At 36.6% G+C, this 22178-nt stretch overlaps 1 protein-coding gene and 1 pseudogene across 1 annotated transcript in view; one reads left to right on the top strand and one right to left on the bottom strand.

Moving 5' to 3' along the window:
* LOC709323 (putative C-mannosyltransferase DPY19L2) overlaps positions 1-22178 on the bottom strand; it is a 97638-nt gene that overhangs the window by 67335 nt on the left and 8125 nt on the right. Inside the window, exons 2-5 of the mRNA XM_015133749.3 lie at positions 13563-13683; positions 10730-10823; positions 3174-3231; positions 458-549 (exon numbers count right to left, since the gene is read on the bottom strand). Of these exons, the coding sequence (XP_014989235.3) occupies positions 458-549; positions 3174-3231; positions 10730-10823; positions 13563-13683 (365 nt within the window). The remainder of the gene's footprint in view (positions 1-457; positions 550-3173; positions 3232-10729; positions 10824-13562; positions 13684-22178) is intronic.
* LOC114676942 (protein S100-A11 pseudogene) lies at positions 20138-20476 on the top strand (annotated as a pseudogene).

Raw genomic sequence — 22178 nt, 5'->3', positions numbered from 1 at the left:
ATGGACAGCCATTTTTACATAGCAATTTTGAATTATTTTCTTAACTCTATATTCAATTTACTTTTAAAATAACTAAAAAATGGTCTAAACTTGGTAATTACAACCTCATAGGTTGAAGTATATATATATTTACAATTTTTTAGAGGGAGTCTTGCTCTGTTGCCCAGGCTGGAGTGCAGTGGCACAATCTCCGCTCACTGCAACCTCCGCCTCCCAAGGTCAAGCAGTTCTCCTGCTTCAGCCTCCCAAGTAGCTGAGATTACAGGTGCACACCACCATGCCTGACTAATTTTTGTATTTTAGTAGAGATGGGGCTTCACCGTGTTGGCCAGGCTGGTCTCGAACTCCTGACCTCAAGTGATCCGCCCACCTCGGCTTCCCAAAGTGCTGAATTGAAGTATATTTTAAGAAACTTCAATTATAATTTATTTGCCTTCATTTTATAAATCAAAGTTACCTGAGAATCAAAGTTAAAATATACATCTGAAGTACAAGGAATGGATAGGAAAAACTTTCACGGAGAGGTGGTGTCCACATCACACGGGTGGCCTGAAATCAACAAAATGCCCACTTTACATCATGTTTACTACAACAAACATATTTAAAAACCAGGGGTGAGTTTGTTTTAGTAATTTTAATACTAAGTTCACTATATCCCATTTCTGAGTGTCTGGCATAGCTTCTCAGTTTTTGAAGCTCTCTTAACGCATGAGGCCATTAAGTAGAGAGCAATTAACTACCATGTCCAGAAACCAGCAACAGATATATCAGACCCAGCAAAAGGAAACCCAAGGGACAAATAAGATTGTACATATAAGAGTTGTGAGAATTCTGTGACTGACCAATTAGATCCACAGTCCAGCTCTGAAGGCATGATCCTGGCATATGATCCTGGCATCCCAGGCTTTGGGATATATGCATGCCAAGACAAATACCTGAACAAATGTCACCTAGATCATTCGCAAGCACCAAGAGAGTTTCTACATAACAAGTTTGAATGAATATAAATACACACTTCGAATAGCTAAGATTGCCTCAGAATTTGTAAAATGTACCTTAAAAAGGGTTAAGTATGGCCGGGCGCGGTGGCTCAAGCCTGTAATCCCAGCACTTTGGGAGGCCGAGACGGGTGGATCACGAGGTCAGGAGATCGAGACCATCCTGGCTAACACGGTGAAACCCCGTCTCTACTAAAAAATACAAAAAACTAGCCGGGCGCGGTGGCGGGCGCCTGTAGTCCCAGCTACTCGGGAGGCTGAGGCAGGAGAATGGCGTGAACCCGGGAGGCGGAGCTTGCAGTGAGCTGAGATCCGGCCACTGCACTCCAGCCTGGGCGGCAGAGCGAGACTCCGTCTCAAAAAAAAAAAAAAAAAAAGGGTTAAGTATGTATTTTAAAAACAACTAGAAGTATTTGGGAACTACAAATGTGATGCACGTAATGAAAGTATTAAATTTTCATACAAACTTTAAAATTACTTCTAAGACATATGGGTCAGAGTATTAGAAAAAATTTCCATCAAAAACTCTGAAATTCTAGAAAGAATGTGAACTCTTATTACTTTGCAAGAGTCTTAATTACTGCTCTTCTTCCAAAATATCAAAATTGTAAATGTTGAAAGAGGAATTATGATACATATAAGAAAGTCAACTTATACCAACCGTTGTCTCTCACACTCAAAGAAAAAGCTTTGTCTTTATATCAGCACATTGTTGAATGACAATGCATTTGTTTGCTTTAAAATAATATACATGACTTTTATGTATAATTTTTATGATTCCTTTATCTAACTGATTTTTAAAAATTAACCCAACAGCAATGGATACTTCTACCTGGCTGGGCGTGGTGGCTCACGCCTGTAATCCCCAATACTTGGGGAGGCCAAGGGGGCGTGGATCATGAGGTCAGGAGTTTGAGACCAGCCTGGCCAACATGGTGAAACCCCATCTCTAGTAAAAATACAAAAATGTAGCTGAGTGTGGTGGCACATGCCTGTAATCCCAGCTACTCAGGAGGCTGAGGCAAGAGAATTGCTTGAATCTGGGAGGCAGAGGTTGCAGTGAGCCAAGATCACACCACTGCACTCCAGCCTGGGTGACAGAGCAAGACTCCATCTTGGAAAAAAAAAAAAAAAAGTACTTCTACCCTATGTAACTTGTGTCATACCTATTAAATATTTTGCTACCAAGAGCTAGTAGTCAGAATCTCTCTCTTTTTCATTGTCATATCCTCAGCATCTAACAGACCATGGACATAGTATGTACTCAATATTTTGTTGAATGAATCCATCGTATTTGAAATAAGCTTCTATGAGCTCTTTTTTAGGCGGACTGTGTTTCATTGGGCTGAATTAGTAAGTTTCAGCATTTTGCATTACTGAACAGACAGCATGACGTAACAGAAAGAAGTGAGGGAGCAGGAGGCAGTGTCTTAACTGTGTCCCTGCTGTCAGGCTTGAGGCCTCTTTCATTGTTGTTAAGGGGAGTGCAATGCATACAAAGTTTCACTTAGGCAAGATGAGTAAGTTCTAGAGATCTGCTATACAATATTGTGTTAATACTGTATTGTACACTTAAAAATCTGTTAAGAGGGTAGATCTCATGTTACTGATTCTTACCACAATAAAAAAGTTGAATATATATGTTATATATAACACATAATATATGTTTTTATAAAATATAATTTTATAATTTATAAAATATAAAATAATATATATATGTGAGATTTTAGAGGCAGACAGACATGGAATGGGAAATCCAGCTTCATCATGTAGTAAATATGGAATGTGGATAAGTAACTTAACTTTCTCTAAATTTAAATTTCATAACTTGTATGGTGAGGCTGCCACCACCCACAAAAAATGTTTAGTGGGAATACATCAGCTAATGTGCATGACATGATTCAACACAACAAGTATACTATTTCCTTTTCTCTACAGAATATATGTGCATGTATATATTTACTAAAAATAAGGCAAGAGATTTTATGTTTGAAATTCTAGCTATTTAAACATTTCAATCAACATGATTAAAATATCAACTTATAACACAAGGGTCTTTAAAATATTGTGAAATCATAAGTAGTATATACAATTATATATTGTTTTGATGAGTATATTTCCTTGTTCCTCTGTAGCCCCTTCTATTTCTTAAAAATTGCTTTCTAGAAAACAAACCTCTCCATGGTTGAAAAAGAAGCACAGTACTGTAATAAGACCTCCTAGTTGAGTCCCACTGTAAAAAAAAAAAAAAAAAAAGAGTATACGATCAAATTAAAACCATAGTTTAAATCATATTTAAAACATAATAGTACAAAACCATACCCATGTGGTTGATGTTTAAATCCTGAATGTACAATTCTAAAAAGTGTACATATAAATTAATCTCAATTTTATAATTTATCATAGCTAAAATACTTTCTAAATAAAATACATAACGTGTGAACATAAAATGATTTTTTTTTTTAGATGGGGTCTTGCTCGGCTGCCCAGGCTAGAGTGCAATGGCAAAATCTCGGCTTACTGCAACCTCCGCCTCCAGGTTCCAACGATTCTCCTGCCTCAGATTCCCAGGTAGCTGGGATTACAGGCATATGCCACCATGCCCGGCTAACTTTTTTACTTTTAGCAGAGATGGGGTGTCACTACGTGGGCCAAGCTGGTCTCAAACTCCTGACCTCATGATCCACCCACCTCGGCCTCCCAAAGTGCTGGGATTACAGGCATGAACCACTGCACCCAGCCACATAAAATATTTTTTAAGAAACAAGCTAGCACTTTAGAGTCTAGATCACATCCTTTGAATACTCTGAATAAAGGCAACTTTTTATCTTTTGAAATTGGATTTAAGGGATTGAGAGATGAAGACAAGAGTCTGACAGTTTCATGTAGCATTAACTTAGAACTGTCTAAACTACTGCAAATATTCTTTACTTGAGTGCCAGAGAAGCAATAATGCAGAATACAAAAATCAGATGAAAGATAAAAACCATTTCTTTTCTTGTTGTTGTTTTGGTTTTTTGCTTGTTTGTTTGTTTGAGAAGGAGTCTAGCTCTGTCACCCAGGCTAGAGTGCAGGGGTGCGATCTCAGCTCACTGCAACCTCTGCCTCTCCGGTTCAAGCCAATTCTTCTGCCTCAGCCTCCCGAGTAGCTGGGACTATAGGCATCTGCCACCACACCTGGCTAATTGTTTTGTATTTTTAGTAGAGACGGGGGTTTCACCATGTTAGCCAGGATGGTCTCCATCTCCTGACCTCATGATCCGCCCGCCTCGGTCTCCCAAAGTGCTGGGATTACAGGCGTGAGCCACTGTGCCCAGCCCAAAAATAGAACTTTTTTTAAAAAATAGAACATTTTTAAACCTGCCCAAACAATCTCAAAGCAATCCTTTTCCCTCAAAATACTTTAATGAGCTTATATTTTTCTATATGGCATATAGAAAAGTGTGTAAAATTTCTAGCTTATAGAATTACTGTAAAGGGAACGTCCATGTAGTCACCATATAATTAACTGAAATAGAGAATATACTGAGTCTCCACTTGCCAGCCTCCAAGATAAGAATCAGCTACTGACCTGATTTTTGAGATTATCAACATAACTCTTTCTATATACATATCAAATTATGATTTACTTTAATCTGTTTTTAAACAACATACAAATGGAAGAATGCAGTATTTTTAAAAATTTTGTACCTGGATTCACTCATTCAAAATTATATCTGTAAGAATCAACCATGTTGTGTGTAGCCGTATAGTTCATTCATTCTCATTATTGTATACTGTTCCACCATATTAATAAACCAAAATGTAGTCATTTCTCTGTTAATGGATATTTGGGTTGTTTCCAGTTTGAAGCTTTTGCAAATGATGCCACTATATTATTGTATGTACTTCCTAGTCCACATGTGCAAGACTTTTTTGGGAATATATACTTTAAATTAGAATTGCTGAGTTACAAGGTATCTATACCTTCAACTTTACCAGATAATGTACACTGTTCACCAAAATAGTTGTACCAATTTATGTGTCCACCTGTGGTGGATGAAAGCTCCTTTATCAATCTATTAGATGTGAGTTGGCATTTCACTGTGGTTTGAATGTGTATTTTCTTCATGACTAATGATGGTGGTCAACTTTACATATGTTTATTGACCATTTGGTGTTCTTCTGGGAAATATCAGTTCATAAACATTTTGTCCATTTTTCTATCAGATTGTCTTTCTTCTTTGTCTTTATCTTCCCACTCTAATATAAACTTCACAGGGACAGAGATTTCTGTTCTGTATTCCAAGCACCCAGAACAGTGCTCCAAGTCACAACAGGCTTTCAATAAATATTTATCAAGTTAATTAATGGAATTTCTGGATAGTAGGTGGGGTATATACTTTGTAAATATCTTCACTCACTTGGAGGTTTTTTTTTTTTCATCCTATTGTTCTTTTGAGGAACTGAAGTTCTTTCCATCCAATTTATCAGTTTTTCTTCATGGCTGGATTTTTGTATCTTGTTTAAGAAATCATTTCTTATTCCAAGTGACTTTTTCTATATTATATGCTGAACACTTCATAAATTTGTCTTTCATATTTGAGTGTTTAATCCAGCTTGGATTTATTATTTATATAGTTCCAATTTCTCCTTGTTCCATATGATCTCCCAATTATTCCAGCACTATTTATTAAAATGCCTGTACTCCTTACCCACCAATCTGCGATACTCACTCTTCCATATATCGAATGCCTTTAAATGTACATTTCTGCTTCTGGGCTGTACTCTATTTCAGTTATCTATTTGTCTATTCCTGTGCCAATATCATAGTGTCTTTTTACATTAGCTTTATAATATAGCAACAATTGATAGTGCAAATCCTTCTTTTTCAAGAATACCTAGACTGTATTTGGCTCTTTGCATTTCTGAATAACTTTTAAATCAGCTCATCAAAGTCAACAAAAAATATGTTGGAATTCTGACTGGTAGAGCATTGAATCTATAAATCTTTTTAACATCAAGTCTTCAATCAATGAATGTGGAATATCTCTCCACTCAGATTTTCCTAGACATATCTCAGGAATGTTTTAATAATTTTCCCATAGCTGTCATATATATCTTTTGTTGGATTTATTCTGAGGAATGTCATGCTTTTAATGCTATTCTAAATAGCATCCTTTTAAAATTTCATTTTCTATTTGATGCTAAAGTATAAAATTTATCATTTTGAATTTTAATATTAATGTTTACATCTAGTAACATTGTAAATTTTCTTATTATTGCAAATACTTATCCATAAACTTTAAAAATTTTTCTAGATATACGACGTAATCGACTTTTAAAAACACTTATTTCTTTTTTTTTTTTCAAGTTTTCCAATGCTTATACTTATTACTACTTTTCTTTTTATGTACTGTGCTGGATAGTATCCCTGGTACAACACTGACTATGTCACTAGTTTTCATTGATTCTATGCTAGTCTTTTTTATGCTGAAAACTTCCTAAAACAAAGAGTATGTATATTTACTAATCTCTATATCGACAAAAGCCCTGTTAAAACTTAACAAATATTTGTTGAAAGAGTAAAGCTATTAATTAATTTTAATTTTAAATGTTTTGCACAACAAGAATAACACTGTAAAGAAATCTGATGATTCAGCTAGGAATATGTTCCACTGAAAGAAACAGAAAACCTAACAAAAGTGGCTCACACAATATGGATGTTGTTTATTATATCATTCAACAAGAAAATGAAAGATAAGTATCTGTTGGCATTGGTTCAGTAGCAGAAGGATGGTAGGCCAGATAAATCTCCTATTTTTATGCCTTTCCATTATGGTCACAAGATGAGTGCTGCAGCTCTGGGCATGACATCCTAGTGTAATAAAAGCAGGAAGAAACAGAGAAGGGGCAGCTAAGTCTGTCTTTTTGTGAGAAAGGCAGATACTTTTCTAGATGTAACCAAAACTGCTTCACCTTAGTTTTCATTGACAGAAACTAGCTGATATAGCTCTCTCAGGGAGCAATTAAGTGTGGGAGCAAAACACATGACCGTTGAAATTAATTTCAACTTATCACCTGAGACAGGTCTCACTGCTGCTTCATCGTGGTACTCTTATCAAGATAGACAGGCTAGCAGATGTAAGTGCCCGCCACATGTGATACACAGTTTTTCCTACTGCTTTCTTAATTTCATCCTTAGAGAATACAATTAGAAATAAGCTGCTATTGTGTGTAGAGGGAAATTTATAGCACTAAATGCCCACAAGAGAAAGCTGGAAAGATCTAAAATTGACACCCTAACATCACAATTAAAAGAATTAGAGAAGCAAGAGCAAACACATTCGAAAGCTAGCAGAAGGCAAGAAATAACTAAGATCAGAGCAGAACTGAAGGAGACAGACACAAAAAACCCTCCAAAAAATCAGTGAATCCAGGAGCTGGTTGTTTGAAAAGATCAACAAAATTGATAGACTGCTAGCAAGACTAATAAAGAAGAAAAGAGAGAAGAATCAATAGACGCAATAAAAAATGATAAAGGGAATATCACCACCGACCCCACAGAAATACAAACTACCATCAGAGAATACTATAAACACCTCTATGTAAATAAACTAGAAAACCTAGAAGAAATGGATAATTTCCTGGACACTTACACTCTCCCAAGACTAAACCAGGAAGAAGCTGAATCCTGGAACAGACCAATAGCAGGCTCGGAAATTGAGGCAATAATTAATAGCCTACCAACCAAAAAAAGTCCAGGACCAGATGGATTCACAGCCGAATTCTACCAGAGGTACAAAGAGGAGCTGGTACCATTCCTTCTGAAACTATTCCAATCAATAGAAAAAGAGGGAATCCTCCCTAACTCATTTTACGAGGCCAACATCATCCTGATACCAAAACCTGGCAGAGACACAATGAAAAAAGAGAATTTTAGACCAATATCCCTGATGAACATCAATGCAAAAATCCTCAATAAAATACTGGCAAACCGAATCCAGCAGCACATCAAAAAGCTTATCCACCATGATCAAGTGGGCTTCATCCCTGGGATGCAAGGCGGGTTCAACATACGCAAATCAATAAACATAATCCAGCATATAAACAGAACCAAAGACAAAAACCACATGATTATCTCAATAGTGCAGAAAAGGCCTTTGACAAAATTCAACAGCCCTTCATGCTAAAATCTCGATAAATTCGGTATTGATGGAACGTATCTCAAAATCTAAGAACTATTTATGACAAACCCACAGCCAATATCATACTGAATGGGCAAAAACTAGAAGCATTCCCTTTGAAAACTGGCACAAGACAGGGATGCCCTCTCTCACCACTCCTATTCAACATAGTGTTGGAAGTTCTGGCTAGGGCAATCAGGCAAGGGAAAGAAATAAAGGGTTTTCAGTTAGGAAAAGAAGAAGTCAAATTGTCCCTCTTTGCAGATGACATGATTGTATATTTAGAAAACCCCATCATCTCAGCCCAAAATCTCCTTAAGCTGATAAGCAACTTCAGTAAAGTCTCAGGATACAAAATTAATGTGCAAAAATCACAAGCATTCTTATACACCAGTAACAGACAAACAGAGAGCCAAATCAGGAATGAACTTCCATTCACAATTGCTTCAAAGAGAATAAAATACTAGGAATCCAACTTACAAGGGATGTAAAGGACCTCTTCAAGGAGAACTACAAACCACTGCTCAGTGAAATAAAAGAGGACACAAACAAATGCAAGAACATACTATGCTTATGGAGAGGAAGAATCAATATCGTGAAAATGGCCATACTGCCCAAGGTAATTTATAGATTCAATGCCATCCCCATCAAGCTACCAATGACTTTCTTCACAGAATTGGAAAGAACTGCTTTAAAGTTCATATGGAACCAAAAAAGAGCCCGCATTGCCAACACAATCCTAAGTCAAAAGAACAAAGCTGGAGGCATCACGCTACCTGACTTCAAACTATACTACAAGGCTACAGTAACCAAAACAGCATAGTACTGGTACCAAAACAGAGATATAGACCAATGGAACAGAATAGAGCCCTCAGAAATAATACCACACATCTACAGTCATCTGATCTTTGACAAACCTGAGAAAAACAAGAAATGGGGAAAGGATTCCCTATTTAATAAATGGTGCTGGGAAAATTGGCTAGCCATAAGCAGAAAGCTGAAACTGGATCCTTTCCTTACTCCTTATACAAAAATTAATTCAAGATGGATTAGAAACTTAAATGTTAGACCTAATACCATAAAAACCCTAGAAGAATACCTAGGTAATACCATTCAGGACATAGGCATGGGTAAGGACTTCATGTCTAAAGCATCAAAAGCAACGGCAACAAAAGCCAAAATTGACAAATGGGATCTAATTAAACTAAAGAGCTTCTGCACAGCAAAAGAAACTACCATCAGAGTGAACAGGCAACCTACAGAATGGGAGAAAATTTTTGCAATCTACTCATCTGACAAAGGGCTAATATCCAGAACCTACAAAGAACTCAAACAAATTTACAAGAAAAAAACAAACAACCCCATCAAAAAGTGAGCAAAGGATATGAACAGACATTTCTCAAAAGAAGCCATTCATACAGCCAACAGACACATGAAAAAATGCTCATCATCACTGGCCATCAGAGAAATGCAAATCAAAACCACAATGAGATACCATCTCACACCAGTTAGAATGGCAATCATTAAAAAGTCAGGAAACAACAGGTGCTGGAGAGGATGTGGAGAAATAGGAACACTTTTACACTGTTGGTGGGATTGTAAACTAGTTCAACCATTATGGAAAACAGTATGGCAATTCCTCAAGGATCTAGAATTAGAAATACCATATGACCCAGCCATTGCATTACTGGGTATATACCCAAAGGATTATAAATCATGCTGCTATAAAGACACACGCACACGTATGTTTATTGCGGCACTATTCACAATAGCAAAGACTTGGGATCAAACAAATGTCCATCAGTGACAGACTGGACTAAGAAAATGTGGCACATATACACCATGGAATACTAGGCAGCCATAAAAAAGGATGAGTTCGTGTCCTTTGTAGGGACATGGATGCAGCTGGAAACCATCATTCTCAGCAAACAGAAAACCAAACACTGCATGTTCTCACTCATAGGTGGGAATTGAACAATGAGATCACTTGGACATGGGAAGGGGAACATCACACACCGGGGCCTATTATGGGGAGGGGGGAGGGGGGAGGGATGGCATTGGGAGTTATAACTGATGTAAATGACGAGTTGATGGGTGCTGATGAGTTGATGGGTGCAGCACACCAACATGGCACATGTATACATATGTAACAAACCTGCACGTTGTGCACATGTACCCTAGAACTTAAAGTATAATAAAAATAAATGAATAAAATTAAAAAAAGAAATAAGCTGCTATTACTGCTAACCAAAGATCTCCTCCAATAATTTATTAATTTTACACATGAACTAGGAGATATTCCATTAAAGCCTTTGTTAGGAAATCTTAATTAGTTAAAAATAAATCCTTACAGGATAAAAGGGATGCCTTTGAGATAGAGTTTTAGTGACATCTCCAGTTTCTGGTTACATGATATTGGTTAAGCTTCTGAAAAAAATCAAACAAATCCACAAACTTTCCTGATATGAATCTAATCTCGTTAATTTTCCTTTTCATTTAATCAACAAATATCAGCCAGTCTGTATAAGCCCACTGGAAGGTCTCTTAATTCAGTAGTAGTCTTACCTCAGGTATGCTCCATACATGAAGAACAATCCCATCATTAGTCCATTTAAAATAAAGATTACACCAACATAAAAGCAAGCAGGATCTCCCAATCCTTTGAAAAGATACAGATAATCAGTGTTTAATGAATATATGACTCTAAAGCAGCTGAGCATAATTATCTCAGTGCTTTGCAATCAAGAGCTCATGAATTTGCTGAAAGCATTTGCTTTCCAGATTGCTGCTGTGTTTTAATTCTTTACCCTTATAAGAGTTTGTGTGTGTGTGTGTGTGTGTATGCAGACACATATATATGCGTGTGTGTGTGTATATATATGTGTGTGTATATATATACACATACACATATGTATGCTCACCCTTAATGAGGTATTATATAGTTACACTTACACTTTATACTTTTTATAATTGCATTTGTACTTTCCTCTAATGAATTACTATTATACTGTAATGATTTGTTGGGGATTCACATTTATTTAGCTGATGCTGCTAGTGTTCAGTGTCTGGAACTGTCTGTAGAACCACTTAATGAATACGAAAGAAAAACCATTGCATTATCTTTATCTTTTGCTAGGCTGTAGGAAGAGTTAAGATATGGTTTTGACTTCAGGATACAGCTTTAGTCTATACAAAACGATCCAGTCATTTGATCCATTATTATGTATAGCTAGAATCTTAGTATATTCCATATAGAAGATTGTGCATGTGTGTGGCAATATGTACTTTACAATCATCCCACATTTTTCTCAGAACAAGTTTATGATATTAGCTGGTATAAAAATACTTTTCTTATGATTGAGAAAACAGAACATAGGATATTCAACTTGTCAAAGGTTATTTCACTTTAACTGGCTGCAGCCAAGGTCTGAAGGCTGGCCTTCTGATTCCCCCTGCCTCTCTGATCACTCCTTTCAGTCAGTTCTAGTAACTTCTCTTGTTTTATGTACCACTCTTTAATATTGGACCACCCTAGGCTCTGTCATATGCCCCCTCTATTTCTCCATCTGCACATTCTCCATAAAGAAATTCTTCCACATCCATGGCTCCAATGATCTATATACAGATGACTCCAACTCTACATTTAATCCAGAACTTTCTCCTTATTCTCATACCCAGATAGCCACTTCATGTCCCCACTCTGAGGTGTCTTAAGTACCTCAAATTAATGCATACACAATGAAACATAACAATACAAACCTGCTGCTGTTCAAATGCTTCTTACCATTCAAAGGAGCTCAGTTACTTAAGCTAGAAACCCAACTGTGTTTCACATGACTCTTCACTCACCTTCCCCTCCCTTACCAAACAATTACCAAGTCTCTTCCATTCTACTTCCAAAATCTCTCTCACACCCAGGCATTTCCACATTATCTTTCCTGCAGTCACTTGCTGAGAATAGAGGAAGTCTCCTGCCTGGTCTCCCTGAACCTACTTTTGTCCCTTTTCTAATATTCTTTCCATACCATTGACTAAATAATGTTTTAAAATGAAAATCTGTTAAAATTCTTCAATGGATAAAGTATAAAATCCTTCGCCAGTGCACGCCTTTCATGATCTGATCCTCCTTATATTCCCAGCACCATTTCACATCATTTTCTTCTCCATTGTTTCCAGGAATTCTAGCCTTCTCTCAGTTCTCTCTTGCTTCAGGATATTTGAATATGCTATTCCCTATTCTTAAAATACTTACCCTCTCTTACTCCTAATGTCGGGAACCTTATTTTCTTATTTATAATATCCATCACAGTTGTAACTGCTAACAGCCCCCTTACAGTATAAACTCGATGAGGGTAAGGCTCCACGCCTAGCTGGTTCATCTCGGTGTGCCAAGTGCCAAACACGAACCTATCACTTATCGGGAATGTAACTAACACCATACTTAGGTGATCATTTTCACCACTCAGACAGGGTCACACCTTCTAGCTGACTGAATCATTGCTAAGTCTCTCATTTTATGAGACATTTTCTCCAATCCTTTACATCGTACACAAAAAAGTATAACTGCCCCTCAAATATCCTCATCAATTCTATTTTTACTGAGGGAATCAGTAAAAAATGTAAGGAAAATAGATTTAGTTTATAACCCAAGAGTTGAATGTAGTTACAAGTCTAAAAATTTATTCATAAAATATAGTAAGTCATGTTCTTAAGAATTTGAAGAAATAAAGAAAAAACAACAGTGTTAGTGTTATGAAAAGAGATATATGTGGCTCTGAACAAGAGTCTCAAGGGACAGCACCGTACTTGAATTGTAAAAGTGCTGAAATGCAAACATCTTAAATGGAAGTGACCACTATGTATCCTGGAAAGCTGTTAGATGATTCCAAAAGCAGTTCTTTGACAAAGAAACCAATGTAGAAGATAAATAGGAAGAGTTTTATTAATACTACTCATGGACTATGAGCATATATAAAAAAAATCTAAATCAATCTATTATTGCATATCTGATTTTTAAATATGTATGAATAAATTTATACATTAGCTATTACAAATAGATATTTGACTATTTAGTCTATCCTCAAAATTTATATATTGAAGCTACCCCAAAAAACATCTTTCTGTATCTTCACATTCTGAAACAGAAGACTAACTTACAGTCAAGATTGCCTGACAATGGGATATGTTAATACTCAAATTCCAAAATTTGTACTCAAATTTGTAAGCACACAGCCTTCTCAGAAAACTACTTTAAAATGTAAAATACTCATTGAGGTGAGTCAGTTCTAATTTTTTTAAATCAACAACAGTATTTTACAATAATTCTTAAAAGTGAATCATAATATTATTAAATGTTGATGAATGTTTACAAATGACAGCATTTTTGGAAGAAACATGCCTTCACAGCTTTGAACTTCATTAAGAGGTTCTATTCTGGTGACATTCCAGCAGGTCTTAGTTTCTAGTCCAAATAAATTCATTATTCCCATGAATGTGCGATACCAGGAGGCTATGACTACCTTAAAAAAGATAAAAACAAAGAGATAATGAAGGAAAATACATTCTCTTCATAATAATCTTTCCAAAATACCATTTTGTGATGGTTGCCTTAAACATTATAAACTCTGACAAGTTTATTTAGATCATTTCACTTGGGAATCAGTCACTTCAAAATTATACATTATGCTTCTATATAGAAAAATATTACATATGTGGTAACCAATTCTGTAATATAATAATAGTAACTGTAAGTCAATATAAAAATATATAATTAAAACATGGTGATTAATAGAAAAATACAAAGATTTATAGAAACGTTTCATAATTCATTTCATTTAGATCCTTGAATTTATTTTTTCAGAAAATATATAAAAGATATTATAAAAACTGGAACAGAATATGCCCATTACAATTTTAACCAAGCAGAAGATTTAATTGACCAGTTGTTTCCAATCTGCAAGCTATTTTTAAAAGTTCAAAGACAAAGGAAAACAAACACAAGAAAAAAATTTCCAACAGAATGTTCATGTCTCAGAGGTTTTTAAAAAATAACATTATACATTCTAGAAAACTAATGTGAGATCACTGTGGGTAAAAGTCAACAAATAAAGATTTGAAAAGAGAAAGCAAGCACCTCTTAGAGCTAATCATTTTTAATATTTTGGTGATTGGCCAGGCGCAGTGGCTCACACCTGTAATCCCAGCACTTTGGGAGGCCAAGGTGGGTGGATCACGAGGTCAGGAGTTCGAGACCAGCCTGGCCAACATAGTGAAACTCCATCTCTACTAAAAATACAAAAATTAGCTGGGCATGGTGGCAGGCGCCTGTGCTGCCAGCTACTCAGGAGGCTGAGGCAGGAGAATCACTTGAAATCGGAAGGCAGAGACTGCAGTGAGCCAAGATCATACCACTGCACTCCAGCCTGGGTGACAAGACCGAAACCCCATCTCAAAAAAAAAAAAAATGTTGGTGATTATCTTTCCAGTCCTCCCCCTAGGCATTTAAAACATGAAATTAGAGTTACTCAATACTACCTAATGAGATCATATTATCAATGTTAATGTAATATACATCACTAAACATCATAAACATCTTTCCACGTCTCATAAGTATAGGTTTATTATGCAGCCTGATATAGTAGGAAAAACATAGCTTTGATGTCAGAATTGAACTGAAATTCTGACTCCACAAGTTATAGTTTCTATGGTCTCAAGAAATCCTTCAACAGCTGTCAACCACTTCATCTCTCAAATGAGTTTAATAATAACTATTCTACAAGAGAAGTGAGATAAGAGCTCATATATACAGTCATATGTGTCCTAAGTATAGTGCTGGCACATAGTATGCAGTGAATGCTTTTACCTTTTTAAAACATTCTGTTCTAAACTTACATTTTTATTTGTAAACGAGAAATTTATCTCCTGTGAACACAGTAAGTATAAACATAAAATTCAACATTGCAGTACTACGTAGTGTTGGAGTAAATCTAGATCCTCTCAATTTTTTATCTCTGTGATGTGAAAAGACTGGGAACAAGTCCTGTTCTTCATAATGCTCTCAAGTTTTAAAAACAACTGAACTACATTATAATTACTTTTGACATTTTTCATAATGTTGAGAAGAAATTGAAAACTGTGCTTACTAATTATTAAATAAACATGTCGAATAATTTTAAAAAATGTTGTCACTGGGACCATACTGTTATAAATTAATGAAACAAGAAATAGAGAACTTTACCATGTAATTAAAATATTCAGGTATAACCAAAAAATAAAAAATACCAATTATCAAACACTGAGAGAAATGGGGCTAGTGTAATAAGTTAAACCCTCATTTTATATATACAGAGAAAGTCAACATTAACTGAAATTGAAGATACAGGAAATAGGTTTTTGCATTCGGGTTTTTGCATTTACATTAGAGTTATGAAGATAGCCACTAGAGTAAATAAAAACAGAAGAGTGCCTCCAAAGAGTAAGCAGGGATGCAGAGAAAGTCGGTGCAGAAATTTGTGGCTTTAATCTTAGGCAGATCTATATTATCCAATTGTTACTATTGCAAATTACATTAAAAATTACAGAAATCAAAATCTGAGAAATTTTCCAAGTACCTGGAAATTAAGCAACACAATTTTATTTTATTTTGTTATTTGTGTATATGTGTTTCTAGAAGGTTTTTAAAAATTATTATTATTTTTAAGTTCCAGGGTACATGTGCAGGATGTGCAGGTTTGTTACATAGGTAAATGTGTGCCATGGTGGTTTGCTGCGCCTGTTGACCCATCATCTAAGTATTAAGCCCAGCATGCATTTGCTCTTTTCCCTGATGCTTTCCCCTGCCCTGCCCTTCCCCTGCAAGCCCCAGTGAGTGTTGTTCCCCTCCCTGTGTCCATAATAACACAATTTTAAACTGCTGATGGATCAAAGAAGAAATCACATGAGAAATTAGAAAATAATTTGAACTGAATGAAAATGAAAATACAATATATAAATATTTAAGTAATACAAATGTTTGCTATTGGGAAGATGGAGTGGATGTACTTTTCCTGATTACTCCCTTGAAGTACAACTGAAAACCCTTTGAGTTATATACAAATCAAACATAATAAGACTCTGAAAAGTAGAGAGAAGACAGACTTGAGACCCAAAGAACAACATGGTTATGAGTTCCATGGGCTCTCTCTGTGCCTCATTTTCTCAGATTTGGAGTTAAAGAGGCTGGCAATCCAGAAACGCCAATGGGCACTGCTATGGTTTGAATGTGTCCCATCCAAAATTCAGGTGTTGAAACTTAATGGCCAATGTGATAGTATTAAGAGATGGGACCTGTAAGAGGTAATGGACACCTCTTACAGGTCTGCCATGTGAGGACACAGGGTTCCTCTCCTTCAGAAGATGCAACATCAAGGCACCATCTTGGAAGCGGAGAGCAGCCTTCACCAGACACCAAAACTGCTGGCACCTTGATCTTGGACTTCCTTTGACTCCAGAATTCTTAGACTCCAGAATTGTGAGATATAAATTTCTATTCTTCATAAATTACCTAGTCTCAGATACTTTGTTCAAACAGCACAAAACAGACTGAGACAAATATACAAAAAGTACCAAAAAAGTCCAAAGACCAGAAAAGGGGCAGCCTAGAAATACAGAAAACCTTTAGATGATAATCTCTCTGCTCCAACTAATTGCCACAGGGAGAAAAAAAAAAAAAGTGGTTCCACCCCTACCATATAAACAAAGGTCAAATGGGAAAGCTAGACTTCTACCTTCCCTGGGCATTTTTTTTTTTTTTTAAGATGGAGTCTCGCTCTTTTCACTCAGGCTGGAGTGCAGTGGTGCGATCTCAGCTCACTGCAACCTCTTCCTCCTGGGTTCAAGCCAATTCTCCTGCCTCAGCCTCCCAAGTAGCTGGGATTACAAGTGCCCGCCACCATGCCTGGCTAATGTTTGTATCTTTAGTAGAGACAGGGTTTCACCATGTTGGCCAGGCTGGTCTCAAACTCCTGACCTCAGGTGATCCTGAAAGCAACAAGATGGTGCCTTCCCCCCTTTCCCCTTCCTTTGCTTGAGTGATGCCAGAGGTATCCAGTTAAAATAGCAGGATTAAATAAAACCCAGTCTCATAATACTCAAAATGTCTAGGTTTCAAGTGAAAATCACTCATCAAGAACCAGAAAGGTCTCAAACTGAATGAGAAAATAAATAGATTCCAATACTGAGATGAAAGAAATATTAGCATTATCAAGGATTTTAAAGCAACAATAATAAATATACTCTAATGAGCATGCTTAAAACAAATGGAAAAATTGAAAAGCTTACCAAAGAAATAGAAAATCTCACAAAAAACCAGAAATCAATACTAAGAACATCTCTCAAAACCACACAATTACATGGAAATTAAACAACCTGTTCCTGAATGACTTTTTGAGTCAACAAAGTAATTAAGGTGGAAATCAAGAAATTCTTTGAAACTAATGAAAATAAAGATACAACATACCAGGATCGCTGGAACACAGCTAAAGCAGTGTTAAGAGGAAAGTTTACAGAGCTAAACGCCGACTTCAAAAAGTTAGAAAGATCTCAAATTAACAACCTAACATCACACCTAGAGGAACCAGAAAAATAACAGCAAACCAACCCAAAATCTAGCAGAAGATAAGAAATAACCAAATCAGAGATGAATTGAATGAAATTGAGACACAAAACACCATACAAATGATCAACAAAACCATGAGTTGATTCTTTGAAAGAACAAGTAAGTTTAATAGACCACTAGCTAGACTAATAAAGAGAAAGAGAGAGAAGACCCAAATAAACACAATCAGAAATGACAAAGGAGATATTACCACTGACCCCGTAGAAAAGCAAAAAACTCCAAGACACTATTATGAACAACTCTATGGACACAAACAGGAAAACCTAGAAGAAATGGCTAAATTCCTAGAAATATATAATCTCCAAAGATTGAACCAAAAAGAAATGAAAACCCAGAATAGACCAATAACAAGCTCCAAGACTGAATCACCAATAAAAAGCCTACCAGCCAGAAAAAGTCCTGGAACAGATGACTTTACAGCCAAATTCTACCAGACATATAAGGAGAGCAGATACCAATCATACCGAAACTATTCCAAAAAATTGAGAAGGGATTCCTCCCTTACTCATTCTATAAGGCCAGCATCATTCTGATGCCAAAATGTGGCAGAGTCACAGTGTAAAAAAGAAAACTTCAGGCCAACATCTCTGATGAACATAGATGCAAAATCCTCAACAAAACACTAGCATACTGAATCCATCAGCATATCAAAAAGCTAATCCACCATGATCAAGTAGGCTTTATTCCTAGGATGCAAGGTTGGTTCAACATAGGCAAACCAATAAATATGATTGATCACATAAAAGAACTAAAAAAAAAAAAAAAAAAAAAAAACCCCACATGATTATCTAAACAGATGCAGAAAAGACTTTTGATAAAATTCAACATCTTTTCATTTTAAAAACCTTCAACAAAGTAGGCAATGAAGGAACATACCTCAAAATTAGAAGAGCCATCTATGACAAACTCATAGCCAACACCATACTGAACAGGCAAAAGCTAGAAGCATTTGCCTTGAGAACTGGAACAACAAAAGGATATTCACTCTCCCCATTCCTATTCAACATAGTACTGGAGGTCCCAGCCAGATCAATCAAGAGAAAGAAAGAAAATAAATCCATATAGGAAGACAGGAATTCACACTATCTTTTTTGTAAACAATATAATTTTATACCTAGAAAGCCACATAGTCTCTGACTAAAAGCTCCTAGATATGTCTTTTTAAAACTTCAGCAAACTTTCCGGATGTAAAATCAAGGTACCAAAGTCAGTAGTATTTCTATGCACCAACAATGTCCAAGCTGGGAGCCAAATCAATAATGCAATCTCATTCACAATAGCCACAAAAAAGTAATAAAGAACTTATAAAAGAATACCTAGGAATACAGCTAACTAGAAAGGAGAAAAATCTCTGCAATGAGACTTACAAAACACTGCTGAAAGAAATCAGAGACAATAAAAACAAATGGAAAAACATTCCATGCTCATGGATAGGAAGACTCAATATCATTAAAATGACCATACTACCAAAGCAATTTACAGATTCAATGCTATTCCTATCAAACTACCAATGACATTTTTCACATAATTAGAAAAACTATTCTAAAACATATATGGATACTCCTTCAGCGTAAATAAGGTTACATAAATAAATAAAATAAAACACATATGAAACCAAAAAATAGTTCAAATAGCCAAAGCAATCCTAAGCAAAAAGGACAAAGTCAGAGGCATCATACTACCCAACTTCAAACTACATTTCAAGGCTAGAATAACCAAAACAGCATGGTGCTAGCACAAAAACAGACACATAGACCAACGGAAAAGAATAGAGAGCCCAGAAATACAGTCACACACCTAGAACCATCTGATTTTCAACAAACCTGACAAAACAAGTCAATAGGAAAAAGGACTTCTTATTCAACAAATGATGCTGGGATAATGATGCTAGCCATATGCAGAAGACTGAAACTTCATCCTTTCTTTTCCCCATACACAACAACCAATTCAAGATGAACTAAAGACTGAAATGCAAAACCTAAAACAATGAAAACCCTAGAAGAAAACATAGAAAATACCTTTCTGGACATAAACCCTGGCAAAAATTTCATGACGAAGATGCCAAAAGTGATTGCAACAAAACAAAGATTGACAAATGCAACCTAATTAAAGAGCTTCTGTATGGCAAAAGAAACTACCGAGAGAGTAAACAGACAACCTACAGAAAGGGAGAAAATATTTGCAAACTATTCATCTGACAAAGGTCTAATATCCAGAATCCATAAGGAACAAATCGAAAGTAAAAAACAACCCTATTAAAAAATGAGTACTCCGTGCCACTCCCAGTCACAGCCTCCCGTGCCTCGCTCAGCTCCAACATGGCAAAAATCTCCAGTCCTACAGAGACTGAGTGGTGCATCAAGTCCCTGATTGCTGTTTTCCAGAAGTATGCTGGAAAGGATGGTTACAACTGCAGTCTCACCAAGACGGAGTTCCTAAGCTTCATGAATACAGAGTTATTCAGCTTCCTGAATACAGAGCTGGCTGCCTTCACAAAGAACCACAAGGACCCCAGTGTCCTTGACCGCATGAAGAAACTGGATGTCAACAGTGATGGGCAGTTAGACGTCCCAGAATTTCTTAATCTGATTGGTGGCCTAGCTGTGGCTTGCCATGACTCCTTCCTTAAGGCTATCCCTTCCCAGAAGTGGACCTGAGGACCCCTTGGGCCTGGCCTTCAAACCCACCCCCTTTCCTTCCAGCCTTTCTGTCATCATCTCCTCCTCACAGCCCACACGTCCCCTGAGCCCAGCACACCCACCACATCATGCAGGCCCCACCTGTGGATAGTAATAAAACAATGTCACTGTTTTAAAACATGAAAAAAAAAAGTGGGTGAAGGACATGAACACAAATTTCTCAAAATTAGATATTTATGTGGCCATCAATCATATGAAAAAGTGTTCAACATCACTAATCATTAGAGAAATGCAAATCAAAACCACACTAACCCAGCTGGAATGGCTATTATTAAAAAGTCAAAAAATAACAGATGCTGGTGAGGTTGTGGAGAAAAGAGGATGCTTATACACTGCTTGTGAGAATGTAAACTAGCTCAAATACTGTGGAAAGCAGTTTGGAAATTTCTCAAAGAACTTACAACTGAACTACCATTCAACCCAGCAATCCCATTCCTGGGTATATACCCAAAGGAATATAAATTAGCCTACCATAAAGACACATGCACATGTATGTTCACTGCAGCACTAGTCACAATAGCAAAGACATGGAATCAACCTAAATGCCATCAATAGTGGAATGGATAAAGAAAATGTGGTACGTATATCCCACGAATATTACGCAGCCATTATAAAGAACAAGATAATGTCCTTTGCAGCAACATGGAAGGAGCTAGAGGCCAGTATGCTGACTGAATTAATGCAGGAACAGAAAACTAAATACTGCGTGTTCTCACTTATAAGTGGAGCTAAACACTGAGTACACACGGACACAAAGAAGGGAACAACAGACACTGGAGCCTACTTGAGGGTGAAGGGTGGGAGGAGGGTGAAGACTGAAAAACTGCCTATTGAGTACTACGCTTGTTACCTGGGTGACAAAATACTCCATACACCAAACCCCCACTGCATGCAATTCACCTATGTAGCAAACACACACACACGTACCCCATGAACCTAAAACAGAAGTTGGAAGAAGAAAAAGTGTCAGCAGAAAAATAGAAGACATAAAGAAAAGTCAAAAGTTTCAGAACTCAGAAATAAAATAATCAAAATAAAAAACCTTAATGGATGGTACAAGAGGAGAATGGCAGAGATAGAAGAAAATAACCAGTAAACTAGAAGAAAGAACAATAGAAATTACTCAATCTCAGCAAAAGAGAAAAAACAGATGCTAACAGAATAAAAAAAACAAACAAACAAAAACAAAACAGCCCTAGGGACCTGTGGAACTTTAACGAAGGATCCTGCATTCATATCATTGGAGTCTTGGAAGGAGACGGGAAAGAGGCAGGGCTGAAAAAGAATTCAAGGAAATTACTGAGGCTGGTCACGGTGGCTCACGCCTGTAATCCCAGCAGTTTGGGTGGCCAGGGCAGGCAGATTGCTTGAGCCCAGGAGTTTCAGACCATCCTGAGCAACATAGTGAAACCCCATGTCTACAGAAAATTCAAAGAAATTAGCCAGGTATGGTGGTTGCCCATCTCAGAAGGCTGAGGTAGGCAGATCCCTTGACTCCAGGAGTCAGAGGTTGCAGTGAGCTGAGATTGCACCATTGCACTCCAGCCTGGGCGACAGAGTGAGATCCTGTCTCAAAATAAATAAATACATCAATAAATAAAAAAGAAAGAAAAAGAAATAATGACTGGACTTCACATATATGGCAAAAGATACAAACCTA

This window comes from Macaca mulatta, chromosome 3, assembly GCF_049350105.2.
Source record: "Macaca mulatta isolate MMU2019108-1 chromosome 3, T2T-MMU8v2.0, whole genome shotgun sequence".
NCBI classification, from domain to species: domain Eukaryota; kingdom Metazoa; phylum Chordata; class Mammalia; order Primates; family Cercopithecidae; genus Macaca; species Macaca mulatta.
This window is presented reverse-complemented; position numbering and strand designations above follow the sequence as displayed.